The sequence below is a fragment of the Misgurnus anguillicaudatus genome, chromosome 15, assembly GCF_027580225.2.
Source record: "Misgurnus anguillicaudatus chromosome 15, ASM2758022v2, whole genome shotgun sequence".
In the NCBI taxonomy this organism is placed as follows: Eukaryota; Metazoa; Chordata; class Actinopteri; order Cypriniformes; family Cobitidae; genus Misgurnus; species Misgurnus anguillicaudatus.
Window position 1 is genome coordinate 17,787,759 of NC_073351.2, and position 23,576 is coordinate 17,811,334.

The following is a 23,576-nucleotide window of genomic DNA, read 5'->3' on the forward strand; positions in this document are numbered from 1 at the left end:
CAGTTTTAGTATTACACGAACAGGTCTTTTTAGGAAAATGTAATTAATATAGTAAATATTATTTTATGACACTTAAAACGTAATGTGAAGTGTACTGCAATCGCGCCACATGAAGTCGAACACACCTATTGTCCAGCAGGTGGCGCGATGTAAATGACTTACACAGAATGTCAACAGAACAGAGGCGAGAAAGTCAGGAGATACATAGAAGTAAAAATGGCGGCTGCTAGGTGTATAAAGAAATTTTACGGTATTGGGCTTCATGCAATTCGTCAAAACGCTGCTTTAAAGACAGCATCGGTCCTCCAGCAAAGGTCTTTCCGGGTCAATGTGAGTTTTAAACTTATCACAGTGGCATTAAGTCATTTTACCGGTATTTCTGACTAGCAAGGGTTGCCTAGCAGACGTATGATGTGTAAATATCTGCGAGAGCTCCAAAACACTACGTGTAACTTTTTAAATAAATATATTTATTTAATAAGCAATACTGCCTACGTAATATCGCAGTGGAATATTGCTCTTAAAATAATGAACGTAATCTTAATACGTAATGTAATCCGTTAATGGTTAACTGACACACTGAAGTGCATGCTGCATACTATTTATGGTTTAACATGGGTGTGTAATACTTGCATTAGATTTATCAATTAACTAGTTAAATCTAGTATCTTATAAGCTAGATTGTTTCTGCTTTGTTGTGATTGTGAATAATGGACTGTTCAACCTTCACAATGCTGTAACTTAGTAGATACCATGAGAGCTGATTGGCTGATTCAGGGGGGTGTGGGGAGGAAAACAAAATACAAATCCCAGCAACCCATGTGCCATTTTAATATAAAGACTTGTCCTGACAGCCTAAATGATGATCTGTGATTAAAAGTATGAAGTATTACCTTTAAAAGAGTTGCTCATATTCATCTTATTGATCCTAAACCAACCTGCTGCAATAATGACAACAGTGCACATCACATGAACATTGATTTTAATCAGTTTATTCATGTACAGATACTTCATACTTTAATATGTTGATTCATGTGTGTAATAAAGAGAAACTATGTCACATTGTTATGTGTAATAACAACAACGACTGCTTTTAAACAGGTTTCTTGATCTGCCCCTATCTTTGCATACACATACAGTAGTCCATCAACAAAACACTGGATTACCATGGCACACTTTACTATAAAAAAAATTCTACTTTGTTATCTCATAGCTACTTGCAATAAGTTTGAAGAACGTGCAGTAGCATACAGTAGTCCCACTCCATTAGTTTCAACAGTGTTGTTGTGAAACTTTCTAAAAAGAAATGAGCTGATTTTAATGGCTTTCTTATGGTTATTATTTCTGCATTTTAAATTGGTGTAGAAGAAAGATGAAAGTTGTATTAAAGTAAAACGCTGTCTGATGTGAGAAATTGGCTTTAATGTGCAATGCATGAGATCTGTGCCTCATCGTTTAATCTTTGATCCTTTTCTCTCTTCTCTACAGGCAGCTCTTCGCCAGCAGCCGTTTGATTCATCCGTGGAGAAGCCGCAGTTTCCCGGAGCCTCGGCCGAGTTTATTGATCACCTTGAGTTTATTCAGCCCAATGTGATCTCAGGAATCCCTGTCTATAGGGTAATGGATAGACAGGGCCAGATCATTAACCCTTCGGAGGATCCTCAGGTGTGGAGTGCATGAATGTGACACAAACATTTGATGTATTTGATCATGTTGTTCAAGCTTTGATTCTAACTGTTAAATGTCTTTCAGCTGCCGAAAGAGACGGTTTTAAATTTCTACGAAAAGATGACACTACTTAACACAATGGATCGTATTCTTTATGAGTCCCAGAGACAGGTAAGAGATAAAGATGTCGATGGATTCCAGCATGAGGTTTCATAAAATCGAAATAAATTCGGATGCAATATTTTGTTCTTTTAATTTGGTGATATTTCTGTCTTAGGGCCGTATCTCGTTCTACATGACCAATTACGGCGAGGAGGGCACGCATATCGGCAGCGCTGCGGCTCTTGACCCGAAGGATTTGGTTTTTGGCCAATATCGGGAAGCGGGTGAGAATGTTTACAAGCTGGAGTTACAGTAGACACAGAGCAGCTGCCTTAATGACTTTTCCAACTATTGCAATTAATGAGCTGTCTTAATGTATTACAGAGAAGGGTGTGAAAAATTAGATTGCTTTGATTATGTAACTTTTTCTTAATTGAATTATGCAGGACTAAAACAACAAGAGAACTTCTGTGTTCTCATTATCCCCATTGTTGTTCTTTATGTTTAGGTGTATTGATGTACAGGGGCTTTCCGCTTGACCTGTTCATGGCACAGTGCTATGCTAATGCTGATGACTTGTCAAAGGGCCGACAGATGCCGGTTCACTACGGTAGCAAAGACCTTAATTTTGTCACCATCTCCTCACCGCTTGCCACACAGCTACCACAAGGTGAGATATAAATACATCTGCTTTGGAGCCATATATATATATATACATACTTGCTCTTGATGATTGGAAAGCTTGCGATGACCATGATCTAACATTTCTTTTAATCTGTTATGGCTCTTGTAGCTGCTGGGGCAGCGTATGCTCTGAAAAGGGAGAACTCGAACCGGATTGTGATCTGTTATTTCGGAGAGGGTGCAGCCAGCGAGGGAGATGCCCATGCTGGATTTAATTTCTCAGCCACCCTTGAGTGTCCGCTTATATTTTTCTGCCGCAATAACGGTTACGCAATCTCCACGCCGACCAATGAGCAGTACAGAGGGGATGGCATTGGTAAGTAAAACTGTTGTTGTTTCTTGTGGCTTTTTTATTCCATTTGCTATATATTTTTTATATTTCGTCTATAGCCGCTCGAGGTCCAGGATATGGACTCATGTCGATCCGTGTAGATGGAAATGACGTTTTTGCTGTGTACAATGCCACAAAGGAGGCACGGCGTCGAGCAGTGGCCGAAAATCAGCCCTTCCTTATTGAAGCCATGACATACAGGTACACTTGAACCACACAATGAAAATGAGCTGAATGCACAATGGCCTGTTTCACACAACATGTGTTAGTGCCGCGTTTTTATTTGACACCCACAGTGACAGCAGGCAGCATTTACACTTTATTTGTAAGCCAACCAAAATAACACTTGAAACTACAATTGTCCCAAATGGTGCAGTCGATATGAATTTGCTCTGTCACTGTATTCCAATGAAAATGTTTATTATTTTCTTGTAATCTAAAACTGAATCTTTTTTTATTAAGTTTAGTTATATAAAGTTTAAAGAAATAAAACATACAGTACTGTGCAAAAATGTAAGGCCACCATTACCAGCTTTGTTGTTTTAGCAAAGTTTCCATCCATATTTATTTTTCAATCTATTTTATTAAGATACAAACAGAAAATACAGAAAATATGTACAAAGAAAGAAAAAAATAAATTTTCATGACTAAATGTCTTCTTTAGGCATTGTCGGTGTTTAGTGTGACCTCTCTTGGCACTAAACACATCTTGAGCGTTTTTCAGCAAAATGAAGTAAAAAGACGAATTTCTTTAAAATTAGAAATTAGGATTTAATTTTGTTTAGGTTTAATCCTGTAATTTCCTGTTATTGCTCAAGTGGAAGCGGAGTTTACAATAAAAACGCATCAGTTTACAATTTTATACAGTTTTTAATACTAAATACACATTTCCTGTATTTTCTGGATGTATTTTATTAAAGAGACTGAGAAACAATTATATATGATCACTATAACATTGCAAAAACAACAAATCTAATTCTGGCATGGTGGCCTTACAGGGATGCAGCGATTTAACGGGTTTCACTATTAACCGCGCTTTAAAATGTCACGGTTAAGTAATCGTAAAGCCTCCAATACACTGTGTGTTTTTGTTTCATGCACGGACACACAAACTAGATCCACGAACCATCAAGAGGCGCGTGCGTCATGATGCAGACTGGTTGGCACACTTTATGACAAAGCTTTGCATTTCAAAAGAATATGTGCGCGTGACGCGTCTCTTGGTTGTTCGTGCATCTGGTTTGTGTGTGTGTGTGTGTGTGTGTGTGTGTGTGTGTGTGTGTGTGTGTGTGTGTGTGTGTGTGTGTGTGTGCATGCATTCGTGAAAGAGCCACACTCCAATCGGTTTGTGCAGTTTAAAAAACCTCCTGCTCGCGGATTAAACCGGGGCGCTCCTGGTGGTCTGACTGACTGCATTTAATTGTTGAATTATTTTAACGCGTTAATGAATAATGAATTAATAGCACGAGTTAACACGTTAATGCTGCCAGCTGTAATAGTTATATTTGATATTTGTGTAATATCAAGCTACACCTGTTAAAATGGTTTGCGGTACCTGGTCCAGGATGACCCTGTGTTATTTTTCGTTTTAATACTTCAAACAAACCAAAATAATAGACATATTATTTATTCAGTCCAAATGTAAAATAATTTTTTTTGAAAGATAATTAAAATGAATACAGGTTTCAAAAGGCACCTATACTAAGTCAAATGCCGGCTAGGTTATTATTAGTTTCTTTTATCAAATAATTGTAGAAAAAATACAAAAGAATTTAGCAATTGTTCAAAAATGTGTTCATGTGATTTTTATACACGAATGTTGTAAAATAAATGAATCCATAATAACTGTACAACCGTGATTATTTATCAGACTACAACCGTACTATCAAAATCTATAAACGTTGCATCCCTAGTGGTCTAAGACTTTTGCACAGTACTGTATATTCAAGGATTCAAAGTTGGATTTGTCACACACAAACAGTTTTATAATACAATGGGCAGTCAAATCTGCTCAGCTCTATAGACTGTGTAAAATATTTATAAAATGAACCTAAAATGTAAGTTTAGAGTATAATTTAAAACTAGTGCTGTGATGGATCGCAGTTGATCCGTGATTCGTACGGATCACGACCCATGGTTCGGCTCGCATGTGATTCGCGGATTAATATGCTAATTTAAATAGGGAAAGTTTATAATTTGCACGTGTTTCTAAGGCTTACAAATGTTAACATTCAAGTGATTTAAAACAATTTAACCGCATAAAGGTGCTAAAGTTAGCAGATTTCTTTACCCACATGCGTTATGTGTCCAGCTCCAGTCAGATCATCCTTTCAAAGATCAGAACTCCTCATGTCTAAACTCTATAGAGAGAGTTGCGCTACTGTGTCTCATACTGTAGTCCATTAACATACATTTGCTGAATGGAGCAATGAAAAACAACGTAACGTTTTTATGTGAAGCGACTGTTTATGCTGCATCTTCTTCCTAATGCACAGTTTGGAATTCGCCCTCCGCCTGTGGGTGTGTGCACGTGTTTAAGGGTCCTCAGTAGTGCATATACATATACTTCAAAAAGTAAGTCAACATAAAATCTTTCTATTCTTGACAGGGCACATACATACAAAATGATCTCACAGTATTCTTTTTCTAATAAAAACATTTGTTTATGTCTTAAGTGAATTATAGAGTCCGAAACCAGTCTGTGCTTATTTGGTCTTAAAGAGACAGTAACCTCAATGAACCTACTTAAGTCTGTGTCATTAATGTTAATCAAACAACCAAAGACAAAGAGAAAATCACTTCTGTGGCTCTAAATAATAATAATAATATTTAATTTGTACAATAAAGAGAGTGTTATTATTCATTTAATTCGATTTCTCTACCTAATGCTAATTTTAGACCTTACTTAAAGCTACACTGTGTACTTTTTTTGAGTTAATTCTCGGCAAAAACCCATGTTTTCTTTCAAAAGTATGTGCTCATTCATGTGTAATTACTTCCACCCACTAATCAAAGTATTCTCGAAAGTGTAGAATCTGCTACTTAAAATACATACGGTGGAGTCGCTCGACTGGCTGAATCCATGTTGTGCCTCCATCTTTGAAATACATTCGCTGACGAGGGACATTCCTGAAATTCAAGCTCCGCCTTTCGCGCTTTCAGACTACACTCACGCTGGCCGCTAGCTGAAGCCTCCCGAGGTTGCATGTGTAGACGGTATACGTCATCAAGACAGTCTTATTTTAGAATATTAACAATTATAAAGCTGACAATTATTCTAAGTTAATTGTAAATTGATGTAATATGCTTATGACTTGCGAATGTAATGCTCAGTTAATTTAAATAAACCAGACTTGATGACGTATACAGTCCGCATATGCGACCTGTGTAGACCGAATCCTTCGGATTCAACAACAGCCGCACACCGTGATGATCCCGCGATCTAATGCTTTGATTTGAGGCAGATTTGAAAGCCTGTTGAAGACCTATTTTTGAGGACATTAAAACACGTAGCCAAGAAAGCGAAACGGGGATTTAAAACGACAACGCGACAGGAAAAACAACAAGACCAAAGTCAATATTGGAGTAATGTTAGTTTTCCAAGATGGGGCTCAAGGGACACTGAAGTTGCCTACTTTCTATCTTCTCCACAGGTAATTCAGCATATTCGTTTACATCTATACAGTCTATGTTGTAAACTTGAAGTTTTATAGTTCCTTGGCTAACTATAGCATGGTTATGCATAACAGTGTAAACACGCATATGGTTTAATGTGTTCGAACAGCCACACGCCGTCTCTCCGCCCATTTATGTAATCTGAGGTACTGAGATCAATGTTTTTCATCTTTTCTGACCACTAGCACAAACACACGGTGTACAGCGCTATTTTTAGCCTTTCATTGATAAAACTAACGCCGCTGATCTGCACTTCTTTCGTTTCTTTTTACAAGCGTGTGAAAGTTGAGCGATCTTATTTCACCAATATCAGAGAAAGCTCTTACATATACACGGACATTAGTGATGCGCGGGTCGGCGTTTTTTCCAACCCGCGGGTCCCGCTTTTATGAAATATTTGGCCCGCCCCAACCCGCACCGCAACACTGTATCTATTTTTACAACCCGCACCGCCCCGCGCCCGCGACCATTAAAATAGACATACTAGGCATTTGTAATGTAAATAAAAAGAGGCTTTATTTCAGCCTAAGAGTGCTTGGAAACAGCCATTAGATTACATCGCCCTGTAAACTGGCAACAACATACACAAATAAGCCATAGAAACCAGTATGGTCATATTAATATAGAGATAGGATAATGATAAACCAGGGGTGTCCAATACATCGATCGCAAAGGCAATGCCGGTAGATTGCACATAAGTTAACTGTGTATTCTCATGCTGCTCCATGCCTCCACGGGAAAATTGGCATTATGAGTAATTGTAAAACACTTAAGTCTTTTTGAGTTGCTGTGCCTTTTTTTCTCATATGTGTTTTTATAAATCTTATGCCTGCCCGCTGCAGCTCAGTCATGTAAACTTCCGAAATTTACAAGCATGCAATCGCATCGCATTCTTGCTTTCATGCACGAGCTGAAGCACACGAGAGCGAGCGAACGAGGGAGAGAGAGAGAGAGAGAGAGGCAGCGTTGTGCTGATATATGCTTCTGATACTATTGTAATTTTCTTTCAAGTTTGTTTCACTAAATCTTCGCTATTTTAAACAGTACTCGACATGTGCTCCAGTATTTTTTTTAACTCCTCAAAAAAATAGAGTAATGGTGACATCCCTAAATCCAATGTACAGATATATGCAGTATAGTCCACGCATTTAAAGTGTTTTTAACATGTAGAACTTGTCGGCTTTATCATTTTAAAAGTAGATCACCACACAAAAAAGCAGCATTTGTATTATCTATTCACAAATTCCCTACCTTAATTTCTCCTGCAGATCGTCTTTCATCTTTTAATTCTCCGTTTGTTTTGTTGTTGTTGCTGGCTGCCAGCGGGAGCTACTTGGTGCTTCCGTGACGTCAAAGGTTTGGGGATATCAAGTTACGTTGCTGAAGTTACGTTGCCACATAGGCCTACGTAATTTAACCTTATCAAAGAATGTAATTAAATGTAAAAATATATATTCCCAAATATTTAATATATATGCTACAGGGAATTAGACGCAACATATCAGTTTTTTTATTTTGTTTTTAATGACCCGCCCCAACCCGCCCCGCATTAAAGTTACAATTTCTTTATCTGCCCCAACCCGACCCGCGGGTTACCCGCGGGGCCCGCGGGTTACGAGACGACCCGTGCATCACTAACGGACATGTAACATGTTTATTTAAAACATAAGCATTGGACTCTGACATAATATTAGTTAGTGTCCATTTAAACCCGTCATTACTCTCGCTCATGATTAAATGACAGGAGAGGGACTCTCCTGTCTCTCTCGTCCACTTGTGATCCGATCGACGAAAACACATCTTAATACCAAGTGTAACAGCCCCTGGGATATTTTTTCTCGGGTCGATGAAAAAGGAGTGTCTAAGCTACGTTTATTGTTGCTTTTTGTATGTGATTTTAAGCGGACATATCATGACAATCAGACTTTTCCATGTTAAACATAAATCTGTGTGCTTTGACGGATCACAGGCAAAGGACATTGCAAATTGTTCATTTTTTTCATTGCTTTTGCTTTGTAGCTACTGGAAGCCATGTTAACCTTGGCATGACACGGCCGGGCCATCGTACGAGTTAAAACGCGTTCCGAATGGGGGTGGGGGGGCTAGAAAGTAATATTCAGTTGGTTGTCATATAGCATTACACCGCTAGATGAGAGTAGATCCTACACAGTGGAGCTTTAATGTGCAACTTTGTTCTTTTTTATAAATGTTTGCAATTTCTTTATTTGTTATTAGATTGTTCCCACCTTTTTTTCTGATCAAAAAAATTATCCGATCTGTGCCTCAAAAACCATAATGTGATCTGAACCGTGAGTTTTTGATCCGTCACAGCCCTATTTAAAACTAAAAAAGTTAATAATAAAACTAAAATATAAAAACTAAAATATAATTTAAAAGTAAACATTACAACTAAAGCAGTGGTTTTCAAAACTGCAAGATGGTGCCAGAGGGGCCCCAGTTTTATGGCATTTTATGAAATACATTAATTTATCATGAATTCTGTGTAGTTAAACCTAAAAAAATAAGGCTACTAACCAAAAGCATTACTTTTTTTGTATAAAATGTTGAGTTTTAGAACAGTTTTTTGTCACACATTTTCTTTGGGGGGCCGCGAAGGAATGCACCGTACACAAGGGGGGCCGCACACTGAAAAAGTTTGGGAACCACTGAACTAAAGAATACCTGCAAGAAATGTGAGAGGAGGTGAATGTCATAATGAGCACATTTACACAAAATGTATGCATTTGCAGCCGTAAACACATCAGTATGTGTGTTCCCAGGGTTGAAATCTATGACCTTTTGCACTATGCGCTATACAGGCAGGCACACAAGTGAGTTAAATGAGGACAGCGAAGTGCAGTGTGCAATACGAAAGTTGCAAATAACAAAGTATTGCCATAATTGATTCGAGACTTGACTTGGACTCTAAAGACTTTATATAAGAGCGTTTATTTGCTTTTGAGACTTTTGAAAACGTCTGCTCAGCAAAACTACGTCGAAAATGCACTGTAAACCTGTTTATGTCTGCAATCTATAGACTTTAATGAAGGAACATAAAATACTGGAGCTACCCACCCATTGTTTGGACTTGAAAGAACCCAAACAATGATGCATCTCTTGGGTTTAATGCCGGTTAACACTCAAACAGGACTTTCTTTGCAGTAATGCTGACTAAATCCTGTTGATTTTAGCACTTTATTGCCAATCTTTTGGGGGTTTGGGTTCTGTTTAAATTAATTGAATTCTGTATGTGAATGGGGTCTTTATTAGATTTTGTGACAATTAAGTTTGTAATCATTCGTAATGGCCCACTCCAGGTAACTTATTTTCTTTATAGAATCACTGGCTATGCTTTCTGTGCAAATGTTTCATGCTTGCATTGCATGCTATTACACAGCATCGCCGCTTATGCAAGCTGTGTGAAATGGGCGTATTCTTGATACATGCGTTGAGAAATGAGCACAGGTGAGATTTAATTTTTCTGTGCGCCCTGCAGGATCGGTCATCACAGCACCAGCGATGACAGTTCTGCCTACCGTTCGGTTGATGAGGTGAACTACTGGGATAAGCAGGACCATCCCATCTCTCGCCTGCGGCACTACATGACCGCCCGAGGCTGGTGGGGAGAGGATGAGGAGCGGGCGTGGAGAAAGCAATCCCGCAAATTAGTCATGGAGGCCTTCGAGAGAGCCGAGAAACGGCTTAAACCCAACCCCAACCTGCTCTTCACTGACGTCTACAACGAGATGACCCCTGAGTTAAACAACCAGATGGAATCCATGTGGCGACACGTGCAGCAGTATAAAGAGCATTATCCACTTGATCTCTATGAGAAATAATCTCTAAAAGTTTTTCAGAGGAGGAAGAAAACACCTGGGCAGTGGACACAACTAGGAAATGTCTTGCACATGTCTTTACGTGTTAGTTGTGTTTTTTGTTACATTTTGGTTGTATTAGAAAGCACAGACACAGATGGGTATATCTGTCCATGTATGCAAATACAGGCCACTTCAGTTTTATTTTGTGCCTTGAAATGCAGTGTGGTGTGAAAATCAGTAGATCATATACATAGGCCTAGTAAACATTTCCACGGTAGATCTAGCGGTCCTTTCATCACTGTGTTGACATTGACAGTGTTATTAATGCGGTTGCCACAATTTCATGATAACATTGATTACATTTTCTAAAGAACAGTATATTACGTTCTCAGTATCTTGGGCCTTAAACTATATATGATCATCAGCTTTCCACAGAAATGATCAATCTTTGAACGGTCATTTGATTGAAAACATGCTTCTGAAATATTTATTTCTGTGTGTCTTACCCTTAGACTTTCCACTTCAGTCTAATACAACGTGCATCATAATGCTGTATTGCAGGGTGTTTTGTGTCGTCTTGTACTGATTTTCCTCCCACAGATGATAAAACTGTATAATTCTTTGGTTGGTAAATAATAATGCACAAACTGTTAATGTGTGAGACTTACTCAACTGTTACATGACATTATGTTTGTTGTGTTTGAGATTTTTTCTTTAGGGGTTTGTAAGTTGTATTAAACAATAAAAATGGTTATAAAATACAATTACTTATTTCAGAAGTGCTTACTGTATAGAGGCTAAGCTAATAAAATGGTATATGGGTACGGGACTTGTTTTAATGGCTACACAGAGGGTTTGTATTTGTAACTGTTGGCAAATAAATGTTATTCAGTTTTTAATGTTCAGTGTAGTTTGAGGTGTACGAGTACACTGGAAAGTAAAATGGAAAAGAGGTGAATGGAAAGCATTTTTATTCATGAAAATGTGTTTTTTGATTGTTTTTAATGGTGCTTCTGATTACTTTATTCTGTAATTTAATTTATTGTAATATTTTTAAGCCATTACAGAAATTAAATAAAAACTTAACGGGATAGTTCACCAAAAATGAAAATTCTGTCATTTACACACCCTCATGCCATGTTGATCAACTCCGTGTTTTTTTTGTGATTGTTGCAGGCAAAATCCTTGATCTTGCGTCACGTTTTATAAAAAATTGCGATGGAATATGCGTGAAATTTATGCAATTTTATGCGATAAAATTTCTGGTACTTTGCAAAACTGCGTGAACTTGCAAAAACTTTTTGCCGCTTTTGCAGCTTTTCACATCACGTAATTACACCACTTACTAACTTTCCCATGACAACAGCGGAAATGGCTGCGCATGTGTGAAGTAAATGCAAAATTTTTCAACGTTCTTCTAAGATATAAAGATATATATGACTTTTTGCTACGAAAATGCGGGGATTATGAAATCAAATCTGCAATTCATGCGTCAAAAGTGCGGTGTATTTAAAAAATGTGGCCCCCGCATAAATCAGGGTTCCCACGGGTCCTTGAAATCCTTGAAAGTTTGTGAATCTGGGGGAAATAATTCAAGGTCCTGGGAAGTTTTTAAAAAAAAAATACATACATAGATACAGCCAGGTCATTGAAAGTGCTTGAATCTATTTTATGCAAGAAGTTTTCTGGAAAAAATCCATATTATTCCTCTGTGTAGTGTAGGATAATATCATAAAATTTCTAGCCTTTTAAGCACATATTCTAAACTGTTCATTTTAAATGCTTATATCTTCTGTATGTTGATTCATACCAAAATGCTTTTTTGCATTGTGTTTGACACATGAAACGTCATGGTTATATATGTAACTGTTGTTCCCTGAGAAGGGAACGAGACGCTGCGTCTCCTTGCCATACTTCCTGCGTCCCTGTAACGCCGTCTTTGGCAATATTTCAGATAGCGATATACTTCCTGGCTCCTGCGTCACCCTGTTTTTGTCGTTAAGCCTCACCATTGGTTGAATTTGATATACACATTCAGACGTGTCCCCAAAGTGTCACCGCAGTGACGCAGCACGAGTTCCCTTGAAAGGGAACTGTAACAATGTATCTTAAAAGGTAACACGATGTAACCTTGCTCTCACTTGAAATGTGTCCCCACATTTAGTCGTTGAATTTGAGGGTATTAGACCTGAAACGTCCTTGAAAGGTCCTTGAAGTTAACTAAGGTGTGGGAACCCTGATAAATATGAGGACTTTGGCTGATTATGCATTGAACCGTGCGATCACATAATCACGTTTTTCTGGAGGGACTGATTGTTTTAAATCTGTCTAAATGTATTTGTTCTGCTGAAGACAAAGGAGGATGTTTTCAGCTTTAACCCAATAGTTTTGCTGCACCATTGACTTCCATAGTATGTTTTCCTTACTGAAAGTCAATGGTGCCCATGCTTCCTGCTTGATTACAAATATCGTATTTATTTATTTATTTGATTTGCTGAACACAAATGACAGAATTTTCATGTTTGGGTCAACTACTTAATATTTGTTAAGTCTACTCTTTCTTTCCTGTAGGGGGTGCAACAATCCCTATCAATCATTGATCCTGTTTGAACATACACTGCAAAAAAATTCCGTAGAAATTGCAGCTGCGTTGCCGGCAACTTACCGTAGATTTAAATTTATGTTATTACTGGCAACATTTTGTTCAAAGTTAAATGAACATTAAACATTTACAAGTATTTGTCTTTACAGAATAAAACTAGAAAAACAGCATCAAGCAAAGCACTCTGGGAAACAAAATCTGAAGCAAAAAACAGAAAAGGTTTGATGATGATTTCTGGTTCCCAGAATGCTTTGCACGAGGCCGCTATTGTATAGTTTTATTTTGTAAAGATAAATACTTGTTAATATTTAAAATGTATTCATCTTTGAACAAACTCTTGCCAGTAATTAACATAAATTTAAATCTACGATAATTTACCGGCAACCCAGCTGCAATAACATTGAAATTTCTACGGATTTTTTTACAGTGTAACATTCACCCCTGCAGAGTCTTGGTTTAGACAGTTTGGCCACAATCTTTTATTCAAGCAGCCTTTTTGCGTCTCATTAGTTTCTTCACAGAACAGCTCAGGATTTTAATATAAGTGATACTATTTTACTTCCTGTTTTGCTTGTAAATATTCACCTTACCATTGGGCAAGATGTGAATCAGACATCTATTAGTGTGGCCACTTAATAAAATGTAGTTTATGCATTATTTAAAATCAATAGGATTCTTGGCAGTGTGCTTCAATAGATCATTAAGTCAACAGTCATTCATAAAAGAAATGCCTGTCTGTCTGTAATATTTCCCTGTTGTGGTGTTGAAGTGCGATGTGTTCAGTTGTTAAATCAGTTCACTGTAAACTAACAGTTTCCTGCCAAAAGAAAAATCCGTTTTTATGAAGGCCATTTATACCACCAACAGATGCAGCACATTTCTTTGTTAGTTTCATAATATTTGCCAAAGGATACTTTCTTTCTTCTTTCTAAAGACTTTTTTTACTCCAAAATGAGACTTTTCAAACATTTTATTTGCTGGAGTAAATCCATCCATTCTCAAAACCGCTTAGCCCACATTTTGCAAGTGTTCCTGGAGTCTATCCCAGCTATCTCAGACCGAGTCAGGGAAACACAGGTGGAGAGTGGGAGTAAATACCTTTTTCGTGTAAACCACAATTACAAAATGTTTAAAATCTACAGTATTATTATGTGACAAAGCCAGAATGTGAAAAACTGACAGCGACACCAGAGATTGTGTTACTGTGATGAGTCTGATCAGAATAAATGATGCGAGTATGAACACGCAGAACAGAATGGCAGATCTGATTACGTGTGTCATAACAACAGCTTGGTCCTGACTGTTAGAAACCGTCATCTGTCTGGTGTTTGGTGATGCAACAGATTTTGGGAATGTTTTCTTGGGCCATCAAATGTACCGATGGCATGTGGTAGGACAAAGCAGACGGTTAGATCTGCAGTAAATGCTTTTATCAGCAGTATCAAACATGATGTCATTTCAGAAGGTTGCCACAATATCACAGCTTGTTTACATGGGTGAGAACCAATATTATCATCCTAAACCCCAAACTTTCGTCATAAAACAGCAACACGGGTACAAGCATTATGAGGATGCTATAATGACCCTATACAAGCAGATCCCTGCTGCTCTGTATAATCCTTCATGTGCATTCACTGCAAATGTTTTAGTGTGTAAAATGATTTAAAAGGGGAGGTGGCACTTTCAGGTAAGGGTCTTTAAAAAGCACTGAGTGTCTTTTAAAAAAGTGTGTGTGTGTGTGTGTGGGGGGGGGGTGACAGTTTGATTGCAACGCTATGCCTCTGGCTCTGTTTTATAGTCACACTGCTTTTTAAATCACTTTCTAGGACCATTCAAGCATTAAATTATTGCAGCCGTCTATATATTTACCTAACTTGAACTACAAACAATCCTTTTGATATGACTATTTAAATAAAATATGCCGAAGAACATTCAGTACCAACCCGAGTGAATGCTAAATGCTAATGTTTTTGAGTGATTGTGCACTGTACCAACCTAAATGCACCCCGTGAAAGATTGTCATATAAACTTATTTTACATTAAACATTTTGAAGTGGTAATAATACATGAGTGAAATTATAAAACAGTTCTGAATAAATCAAAACACATCATTTTTTCTAAGACATTTATTATTTTTTTGACATTTGTATTCACTTTTGTTCTGAGATGATCTGAGGAACAAAAAGAACGTTTGTAATAACATGCAGAAATCTTTCATCTTGCAAGTGGGAGACAAGATGAAGGTGGATGTTTAGGCCGAACAAAGTCTGAAAAGTGGGCGATATAAAAAATCTGGCCGCTTTTACAAAATCAAATAACTGGAGTGGCATGATTTTTCAGGTGCACGTTGTGTTAATTTTGTTTTGAAAAGCTTTACATAAAAACATGTCCTTGATACCCAAAGGCTCGTGCCACAGGTCAACAACATAAATAATGCAATATTTGCTTTCTAATGAGCCACATGGTTTGCTGCATCTCAGTCCATCAATCATTTCTCACTTCAGTGGCAATATATATATATAAAAAAAACATTGTGTCTGTACTGTTGTAGAGGGAAGAAACAGATGCAGGTGTTTGTTCAGTTCCATAAGAAAAGACTCTGTAATGTAAATAAATACATAAATATATCAATATAGAATAAATACATAAACCTTGTACAACAGCTGTCTTTCTTATAACGATACACTGGGGTTTGTGGCAGCATCTGACACAAAACAGATGCAGCTGTTAACAACAGACTTGTTTTCATATGTTTCAAGGCAATTTTTTCTGTAAACCATGAATTCACATGTTTATATGTCATCTTTGTTTTTTGCTCCCGCTAACATTTGTTCTTGCTTAAAATAAACACTTTTCAGACAACGAATAGCAGAACATCTCAGCATCACTCTTAAGCAAATAACATGTTCATTTACTGTTTGAGCTGAAAAGGATGGATTTTCAGGGAGATGAAAAGGAGACGGGAATAACTACCCCAAACTTTCATTATTTACTCAATGCACTCTTAAAAGTCAATGCAGTATTTTTTTCTTACCTAAACTTTTTAGGACTTTTTTCCTTGTGACATGCATTGTTCCCAAGTACCCGTAATATGAAAATAGTGTATATTAACCAAAATAGACCATAAAAGTAATATACTTTTTCACAAATTCTGTGTGATAAACAAACAAAAAAAGAATAGGCCATTATGCTCTCCCTTAAAGCATGCATGAGTGTACGTAAAAATAAATAATATAATTTTTATTTGTGTGTAAACTATACTGAGAGATTTCTGCATGAAAAGAAAACAAGGCTGGAAAAGAAAGTTGACCCATCATGATCGGTAACTAATCAAATGCAAGACAAATAAATGCGTCTCCACCAGAAAAACGGTTACATTTCATCCCGTCGAAACTAGAAAAACGTCCTCATCTTTCACGGTTTTCATCTTTTAATGGACATCGCTTGCTCGCTGCACAAGAAAAGCATCGAAATAAATGCCTGAAACATCAGCCTTCCATTTTAATGATGGTCTTCCTCTTTCCATTGCTGTCCTTCATTAGCCCACATGTGTATTGTGTGGCTGCTCTGAAAGCCTCTGTGAGTAGAAGAGGCTTTTGAAACTCAGTAGGGATGTGGTACTTTGTTAGCTGTAGATAAGAGCTCAGAGCAGTGTGTTATGCGTGTGCTCAAAAAAGGCTTTGACTCTCACAAACTTTAGAAATTACAAAGAAACGAGGAATCATTTCGCCGAAACGTCCTAGAGCAATAATCCATCACATCCCACAAGGAGCAAGTTGTGTCTTCAAAGTTTGAAAAGTTTATTCCATTAAACATGTGCTATGCATCCTAAGCCTCACGATTGATTGATGAACTAATTACGGGTTGTTAAAGTGACAGTACAAGAATTCCTAAACCTTTCACTTGTCATCCTTTGATAACACCCAGACGGAGCGACAGGGAAACTCCAATAATAAAACACTAAAGGAGAATTTCTGTCGTTTAAAACAATTGTTCAGACGTAAACAATTTGTGCTTCACCATGTATTTTATACACTGCTTATATAACTGAAATCTACCTGTAAATGTTTTTCAAATGAGACTGGAGTATCTTTTCATCTATTCATTTTTTTTTCTTTTGCTTGCGTGCTCGGGGTTAATAATTCTCTGTATCTTTCTATCACATAAGTGTTTGTTGAGTACACTTGGCTTTAGAGAGGGTTGTAATGACCTGGTGCTTTTTTAAATCTCAAAACATTAAACCTTCCCTACTGAAAAGACCAGCTCAAACCAGCCTAGCTGGTTTTAGCTGGTCTCTCAGCCTGGTTTTAGTTGGGGAATCTGGTGTAGCAGGCTGGTTTAAGAGGGGTTTTGGAAGACCAGCTGGCCCACCAGCCCAAAGCAACTTGGCTAAGACGGTTGGATGGTCTTAGCCTGTTTAAGATGGAGGTAGCAGGTTTTAACTTGTCCTCCCAGACTGACAAAGCTGGTCCTCCTGGCCTGAATCAGCTGGTTTTAGCTGGTGGGTCAGCTGGTCTCCCAGTCTGGTTTTAGCTGGGGAATCTGGTGTAGCAGGCTGGTTTTAGAGGGGTTTCGGACTTTTTAGCTGGTTAGGCTGAAAGACCAGCTGACCCACCAGCTTAGAGCAGCTGATCCACTTGACCAGGCTGGAGGACCTTTATAACCAGCTTTGTCAGGCTGGGAGGACCAGTGGCTTGGATGGTTGGCTGGTCTTAGCCTGTTTAAGATGGAGGTAGCAAGTTTTAACTGGTCCTCCCAGACTGACAAAGCTGGTTAGGAAGGTCCTCCAGCCTGTCAAGCGGATCAGCTGGTTTTAGCTTGTGGGTCAGCTGGTCTCCCAGCCTGGTTTTAGCTGGGGAATCTGGTGTAGCAGGCTGGTTTTAGAAGGGTTTTGGACTCTTTAGCTGGTCAGGCTGGAAGACCAGCTCACCCACCATCTTAAAGCAGCTTGGCTACGATGGTTGGCTGGTCTTAGCCTGTTTAAGATGGAGGTAGCTGATTTTAACTGGTCCTCCCAGCCTGGCATAGCTGGTTAAGCAGGTCCTGCAGCCTGGTGAAGCGGATCAGCTGGTTTTAGCTGGTGGGTCAGCTGGTCTCCCATCCTGGTTTTAACTGGGGAATCTGGTGTAGCAGGCTGGTTTTAGCAGGGTTTCGGACTCTTTAGCTGGTCAGGCTGAAAGACCAGCTGGCCAACCAGGTTAAAACAACTTGGCTAAGATGGTTGGCTGATTTTAGCCTGTTTAAGATGGAGGTAGCAGGTTTTAACTTGTCCTCCCAGACTGACAAAGCTGGTTAAGAAGGTCCTCCAGCCTGGTCAAGTGAATCAGCTGGTTTTAGCTGGTGGGTCAGCTGGTCTCCCAGTCTGGTTTTAGCTGGGGAATCTGGTGTAGCAGGCTGGTTTTAGAAGGGTTTCGGACTCTTTAGCTGGTTAGGCTGAAAGACCATCTGACTCACCAGCTTAGAGCAGCTTTGCTAAGATGGTTGGCTGGTCTTAGCCTGTTTAAGATGGAGGTAGCAAGTTTTAACTGGTCCTCCCAGCCTGGCATAGCTGGTTAAGCAGGTCCTCCAGCCTGGTCAAGCCGATCAGCTGGTTTTGGTGGGTGGGTCAGCTGGACCCCCAACCTGACCAGCTAAGAAATCGGCCAAAACCCCTCTAAACCAACCTGCTACACCAGCTTAAAAACCATCTAAGGCTGGTTTTAGCTGGTCTTTTTATAGGGCTGTCTGATGAGACTTTTTTTAAGCCAGTCTTGATATGAGGAGCTCAGATGCGAAATTTGCTAAACGCTACATCCAACAAAAATTAGATGAATTTAATGATAGTGATAATGATAAATATCTAATTTTCTAAAATTCCTCTAAGTGTACAAAGAAGAACTGGATGAGCGAAATCTCACCAAATGACCGTGGATCAAATTCAAACTTGTGTTCCTTTTGAGTTTGAACCTGAATACAAGCCTAATGTGACAGTTGCATGGATCACAGCGCCCCCTAATGTGTGGTTCACTTTTTTTACATTCTGACTTTCATTATTTGCAAAGTTTCTAGAGTAGTTGCAACCATTTACTATGTCTTGGAGCGAAAGACAGTCAAATTTGGGAAATATTTATAAAAATGACTTAAAGGGGGGGTCCATGATCTCTGAAAGCCAATGTTGACATTTCAAATCACCTAAACAAACACGCCCCTACCCCAATAAAATCTGGACCTTCATTTGATAGACCCACCCCACACATGCGCAACCCGTGCAACGATGTCGGTTAGTAGACACGCCCCTTACTGCTGATTGGCTACAAGTGTGTTTTGGTAGTCAGTGTTTTTCAAAAATCACGCACCCCGCCTTTAAGTAACATTTGTGAAAATCTATTTTAAACAATCACTAACTAATAACCTTTTCATTGCCATTAAAGTAAAATTACTGAACCTAAACGTAAAAAATGAAGGGTTTTGCATCTGAACTCCTCATATAGTACTGTAGTTTAATGCTAATCAAGCCAGATCTTTATAAAATTAGTGAATCCTAAGTGTTTTGCTCATGCTGTTTTAGTGATGTGCAACAAGATACCCATAATATGCACATGCTGCCTCTCTTTATTTTTTATATAGGAGTATAGCTTTGTAAGAAAGCAGACATTCTGTATTCACTGCAAAATCCTGGCTGACTCTGTATTAGCTTCATTAGTACAGCAACATCTATTCAAGACAGCTCCCCTCCGCAGAGTCAAAGCCCAAAGCGTAGTTTTGACATATAATATAGCTGAATATTTACTGAGGCGAACTCTGTGCAGCTCTCTACGGCAAGCCCATTTAATACCGAATATACTAACGTTCTGTAATACCAAACCTTTCCCCACCATTCCGTCTCCTTTCACCACGGGTGTATGTGCAAAGTATTACTGTATGTGTTGGATATGGATGTTGTTGTGAATTATAAATGAATACTTTACACTTAAGTACAAATACAGTAGTTACATTGCTTGTTGAGTTGAATGCTAGATCACTTTATTTCGAAGTCTATGATTGTTCATCTTTAAGTTATATTTACATCATGTGTCCTCACAGGAACACTGGACAAAGTTCAAGTGCTATTCATACCTTTAGGACTAAGGACAAATGTTGCAACGTTGTGATCCTAAATCAAGTACAGCAGCTAGCCCTGGTAAATGGTGTATTACCGCCGAGTAAAGCTGAATTGAGGCAAACATCTGAATATCAGTAGTGCTGTAGCAAGACAGTGATGTAAACGACAAAAACATAAACTTAAAAGTACACATTATGTAAAAAAGAAGACATTCCCTTCTTTGTGTTTAAATGTCAGTCTTGTAGACGTACAGTAAAAGAACTATGTATCTTAAACGGCTCAATGTTCACTGTTGTCAAATCTATTAAGACCCGTCAGTGTCTCTTTCTAATGCAGAGATAATAAAGTCCTGGAAAGGAGAAGATCCAGTTCTCAGCATTCTCTGAAGGTCTTGATGAGATGAAAACTGTTTCATAGTACAGTACTATTTCCATTCTGTTTGTACAGTATGTCAGGCACCCCCTAACTTTGATGTTGTTCCCACAACATACTGATCATATTGCCTTATAAAAAACAACTAATCTGTGCTTTAGAATAATCGGTTCATATTGTTGAGCTTGTTAAAATGTGGTTTACAGGACAAAGCATTCCAGACTGTTCAAAACCTTGAAGGTGTTGCCAAAACTCTGACATCCTCTTTTGGGTCTTAAAGCAACCGTACCTGAAACACACAGTAAGAGTATTTAGTGGTACAGCCAATAAGAAAAAAAAGATTACGTTTAAATAGAGAATTTGAAACTTTTGCTTAAAGGTGCAATGTGTAACTTTTTGAAGGATCTCTTGACAGAAATGCAATATAATATACATAACTAAATTATCAGTGGTGTATAGAGATCTTACAAAATTAACTGCATTGTTTTTATTACCTGAAATACATAGCGGGTCCCCCCACATGGAAGTCGCCATCATGTTTCTACAGTAGCCCTAAACCAACAAACTGCTCTATACAGTCCTTCCAGAAAAACGCAGGTTTTTTGTGATTGTTGCGGGCAAAAATGTGTGATCTTGCGGCACGTTTTCTTAAAAAATGTGATGGAAGATGCAGGATATTTATGCAATTGTATGCAATGAAATTGCAGGAACTTGCAAAAACTGCGGGAACTTGCAAAAACTTTTTGTGTTTTTTGCATGATGTTCACGTCACATAATCCAACCCTATGTCACGCAAATACGTGACTACTTCACGCACGGACCAACGCGAAAATGTCACGTTTTGCCGGGTTTGAACGTGAGCATGTCACGTTTTCTGTTTGTGTCACTTTCACGTTTTGGTTACTCAACTTTTTTGTCCTATTTTATATGTCACTTTAAGTATTTGTCACTTTAAGTATTGGTTTATAAAAAAAAGATACAAGACTTATTCTTTTATATTTTCTAAACTTTAACCAATTGTCGCCTGACGTTGGGGTTATAGTTTGTTTAGGTAAGGATGTCATTTTATGTAAATCTAACCCTAAACCGAAGCGACAATGGAAAAAAATTAGGACAAAAACGTTGAGTAACCAAAACGTGAAAGTGACACAAACAGAAAACGTGACATGCTCACGTTCAAACCCGGCAAAACGTGACATTTTCACGTTGGTCCATACGTGAAAGTGTCACGTATTTGCGTGATATTGGGTTGCACCAAAACGTGAAAGTGACACAAACAGAAAACGTTACATGCTCACGTTCAAACCTGGCAAAACGTGACATTTTCACGTTGGTCCATACGTGAAATAGTCACGTATTTGCGTGATATTGGGTTGCATAATCACGTCACTTCATAACGTTCCCATGGCAACAGGGGAAATGGCTGCGCTTGTGTGAAGTAAATGCAACATTTTTCGACTTTCTGCTAAGATATATGTGTGATTTTTGCTGCGAAAATGTGGGGATTATGAAATCATGCAAGCATGGCTGGTCTTAGCCTGTTTAAGATGGAGGTAGCAGGTTTTAACTGGTCCTCCCAGCCTGACATAGCTGATTAAGCAGGTCCTCCAGCCTGGTCAAGCGGATCAGCTGGTTTGGGCTGGTGGGTCAGCTGGTCTCCCAGCCTGGTTTTAGCTGGGGAATCTGGTGTAGCAGGCTGGTTTTAGAGGGGTTTCGGACTCTTTAGCTGGTCCCCGCATATTTTGTGCACAGAAATCTGCAATTTATGCTGCAAAAGTGCGGCGTAATTGAAAAAATCCAGCCCCCGCATAAATATGAGGACTTTGGCTGATTATGCTTTGAATCATGCGATCGCATAATCACGTTTTTCTGGAAGGATTGTCTATAGAGAGCATTTTGTCACTATGTTGTCTCAGGTGACGATATGTTTGTCATGTAATGGCTACAATAGCTGTGGACTGAGCCGTTTGTTGCAGTCTCACTACTAGATGCAGCTAAAAGTCCCACATTGCACCTTTAAAGATGGTGTGTGTAAATGTTTGCGCCATCTAGTGGTGAGATTGCGAATAGCAACCAACAGCTCACCCCTCAATTTCAAAACGCATATAGCCACCACAGGACAAACAAGTAGTCGTCTGAGACACGTAGGGATGAAATGCGCACTCTTATTTGTCCGTTTAGGGCTACTGTAAAAACCAACATAATCTCACTGAAAGTCATGTTATAGTCACGAAAAATGTGAATAATTTATTCGTGTCCATGGCACGAAAATCAGCTTTTTTGTGCCTTGAGCAAGAATGTCTTTGTCGTGTCACTCGCATGAATTTCTATAAATAGTTTTTCGTGTCTGTGGCACGACTTTCTTTTTCATGTCATTTTATGTATTGTTTTCTATTTTTGAATCATTGTCACTTGGGGTTGGGGTTAGATTTGGGGTTTGGGTTAGGATGTACTTTTATGTATTGGTTTCTACATGTTTTTCTTTCTAGTCTTGCCTGGAGTTGGGGTTAGAGTTGGGGTTAGGATGTCTAAAAATGTAACAGAAAGTGATTCTAACCCCAACCCCAACTGACAATGGTAAGAAAATAGAAAAAAAACTATGAGAAAACAAAACATAAAATGAAACAAAAAAGAAGGTTGTGCACGGACACGAAAAACTATTTATAGAAATTTGTGACACGAAAAAGACAATTGTGCTCAAGGCATGAAAAAAGCTGAATTTCGTGCCATGGACACAAATAAATTAATCACATTTTTTGTGACTATAATACAACTTTCCATGAGATCAGTCTGGTAGAAACATGTTGGCGACTTCCATGTAAGGAAACCTGCGGTGTATGTAGATAAAAACAGCTCATTCTAAGGTAATAAAAACAATACAGTTCATTTAGTAAGATCTTTATACACCACTAGTAATATAGTTATTTATATTATTTTCATTTCTGTCAAGAGATCCTTCTTAAAGTTACACAATGCACATTTAAGTCTATTTAAAAAAAAATCTCACAATGTCTTCATTAGAGTTTCAGAAGAAATCTCAACAATGTCACAGACTGAGCTCAGATTTACCAGCAATTTACCAGCCAAAATTGTAATATTTCAATCCCAAATTCAGATTATTTAACCCAATTCTTTACTGCTTCATACTCAATGCATTTTACCAAATGTCTTTTTGCTATTATTTTAAATTTCTCTTAAGCTATTTTTAACCAATTACAGTACTTAATAAAGCAATAAGCCCCA

General features: G+C 38.3%; 2 protein-coding genes across 5 annotated transcripts in view; one reads left to right on the plus strand and one right to left on the minus strand.

Annotated features, from left to right (window-relative positions):
* Window positions 1–164: 164 nt before the first annotated feature.
* On the plus strand, window positions 165–11,042 carry bckdha (branched chain keto acid dehydrogenase E1 subunit alpha). The gene is made up of 8 exons (XM_055174002.2): window positions 165–330; window positions 1,489–1,665; window positions 1,753–1,839; window positions 1,946–2,054; window positions 2,279–2,440; window positions 2,564–2,770; window positions 2,845–2,986; window positions 9,957–11,042. Exons 1-8 carry the CDS (start codon window positions 217–219, stop codon window positions 10,297–10,299), a joined length of 1,341 nt encoding a protein of 446 aa, XP_055029977.2. The 5' UTR covers window positions 165–216; the 3' UTR covers window positions 10,300–11,042.
* A 6,903-nt stretch (window positions 11,043–17,945) lies between these two features.
* b3gat1a (beta-1,3-glucuronyltransferase 1 (glucuronosyltransferase P) a) overlaps window positions 17,946–23,576 on the minus strand; it is a 92,239-nt gene continuing 86,608 nt past the window's right edge. For 3 of the 4 annotated variants that reach the window (XM_055174139.2, XM_055174137.2, XM_055174138.2), the window contains one exon: window positions 17,946–20,622. The gene's annotated coding sequence lies outside the window, so the exon portion shown is untranslated. The remainder of the gene's footprint in view (window positions 20,623–23,576) is intronic. The other variant, XM_055174140.2, reaches the window with a different exon arrangement.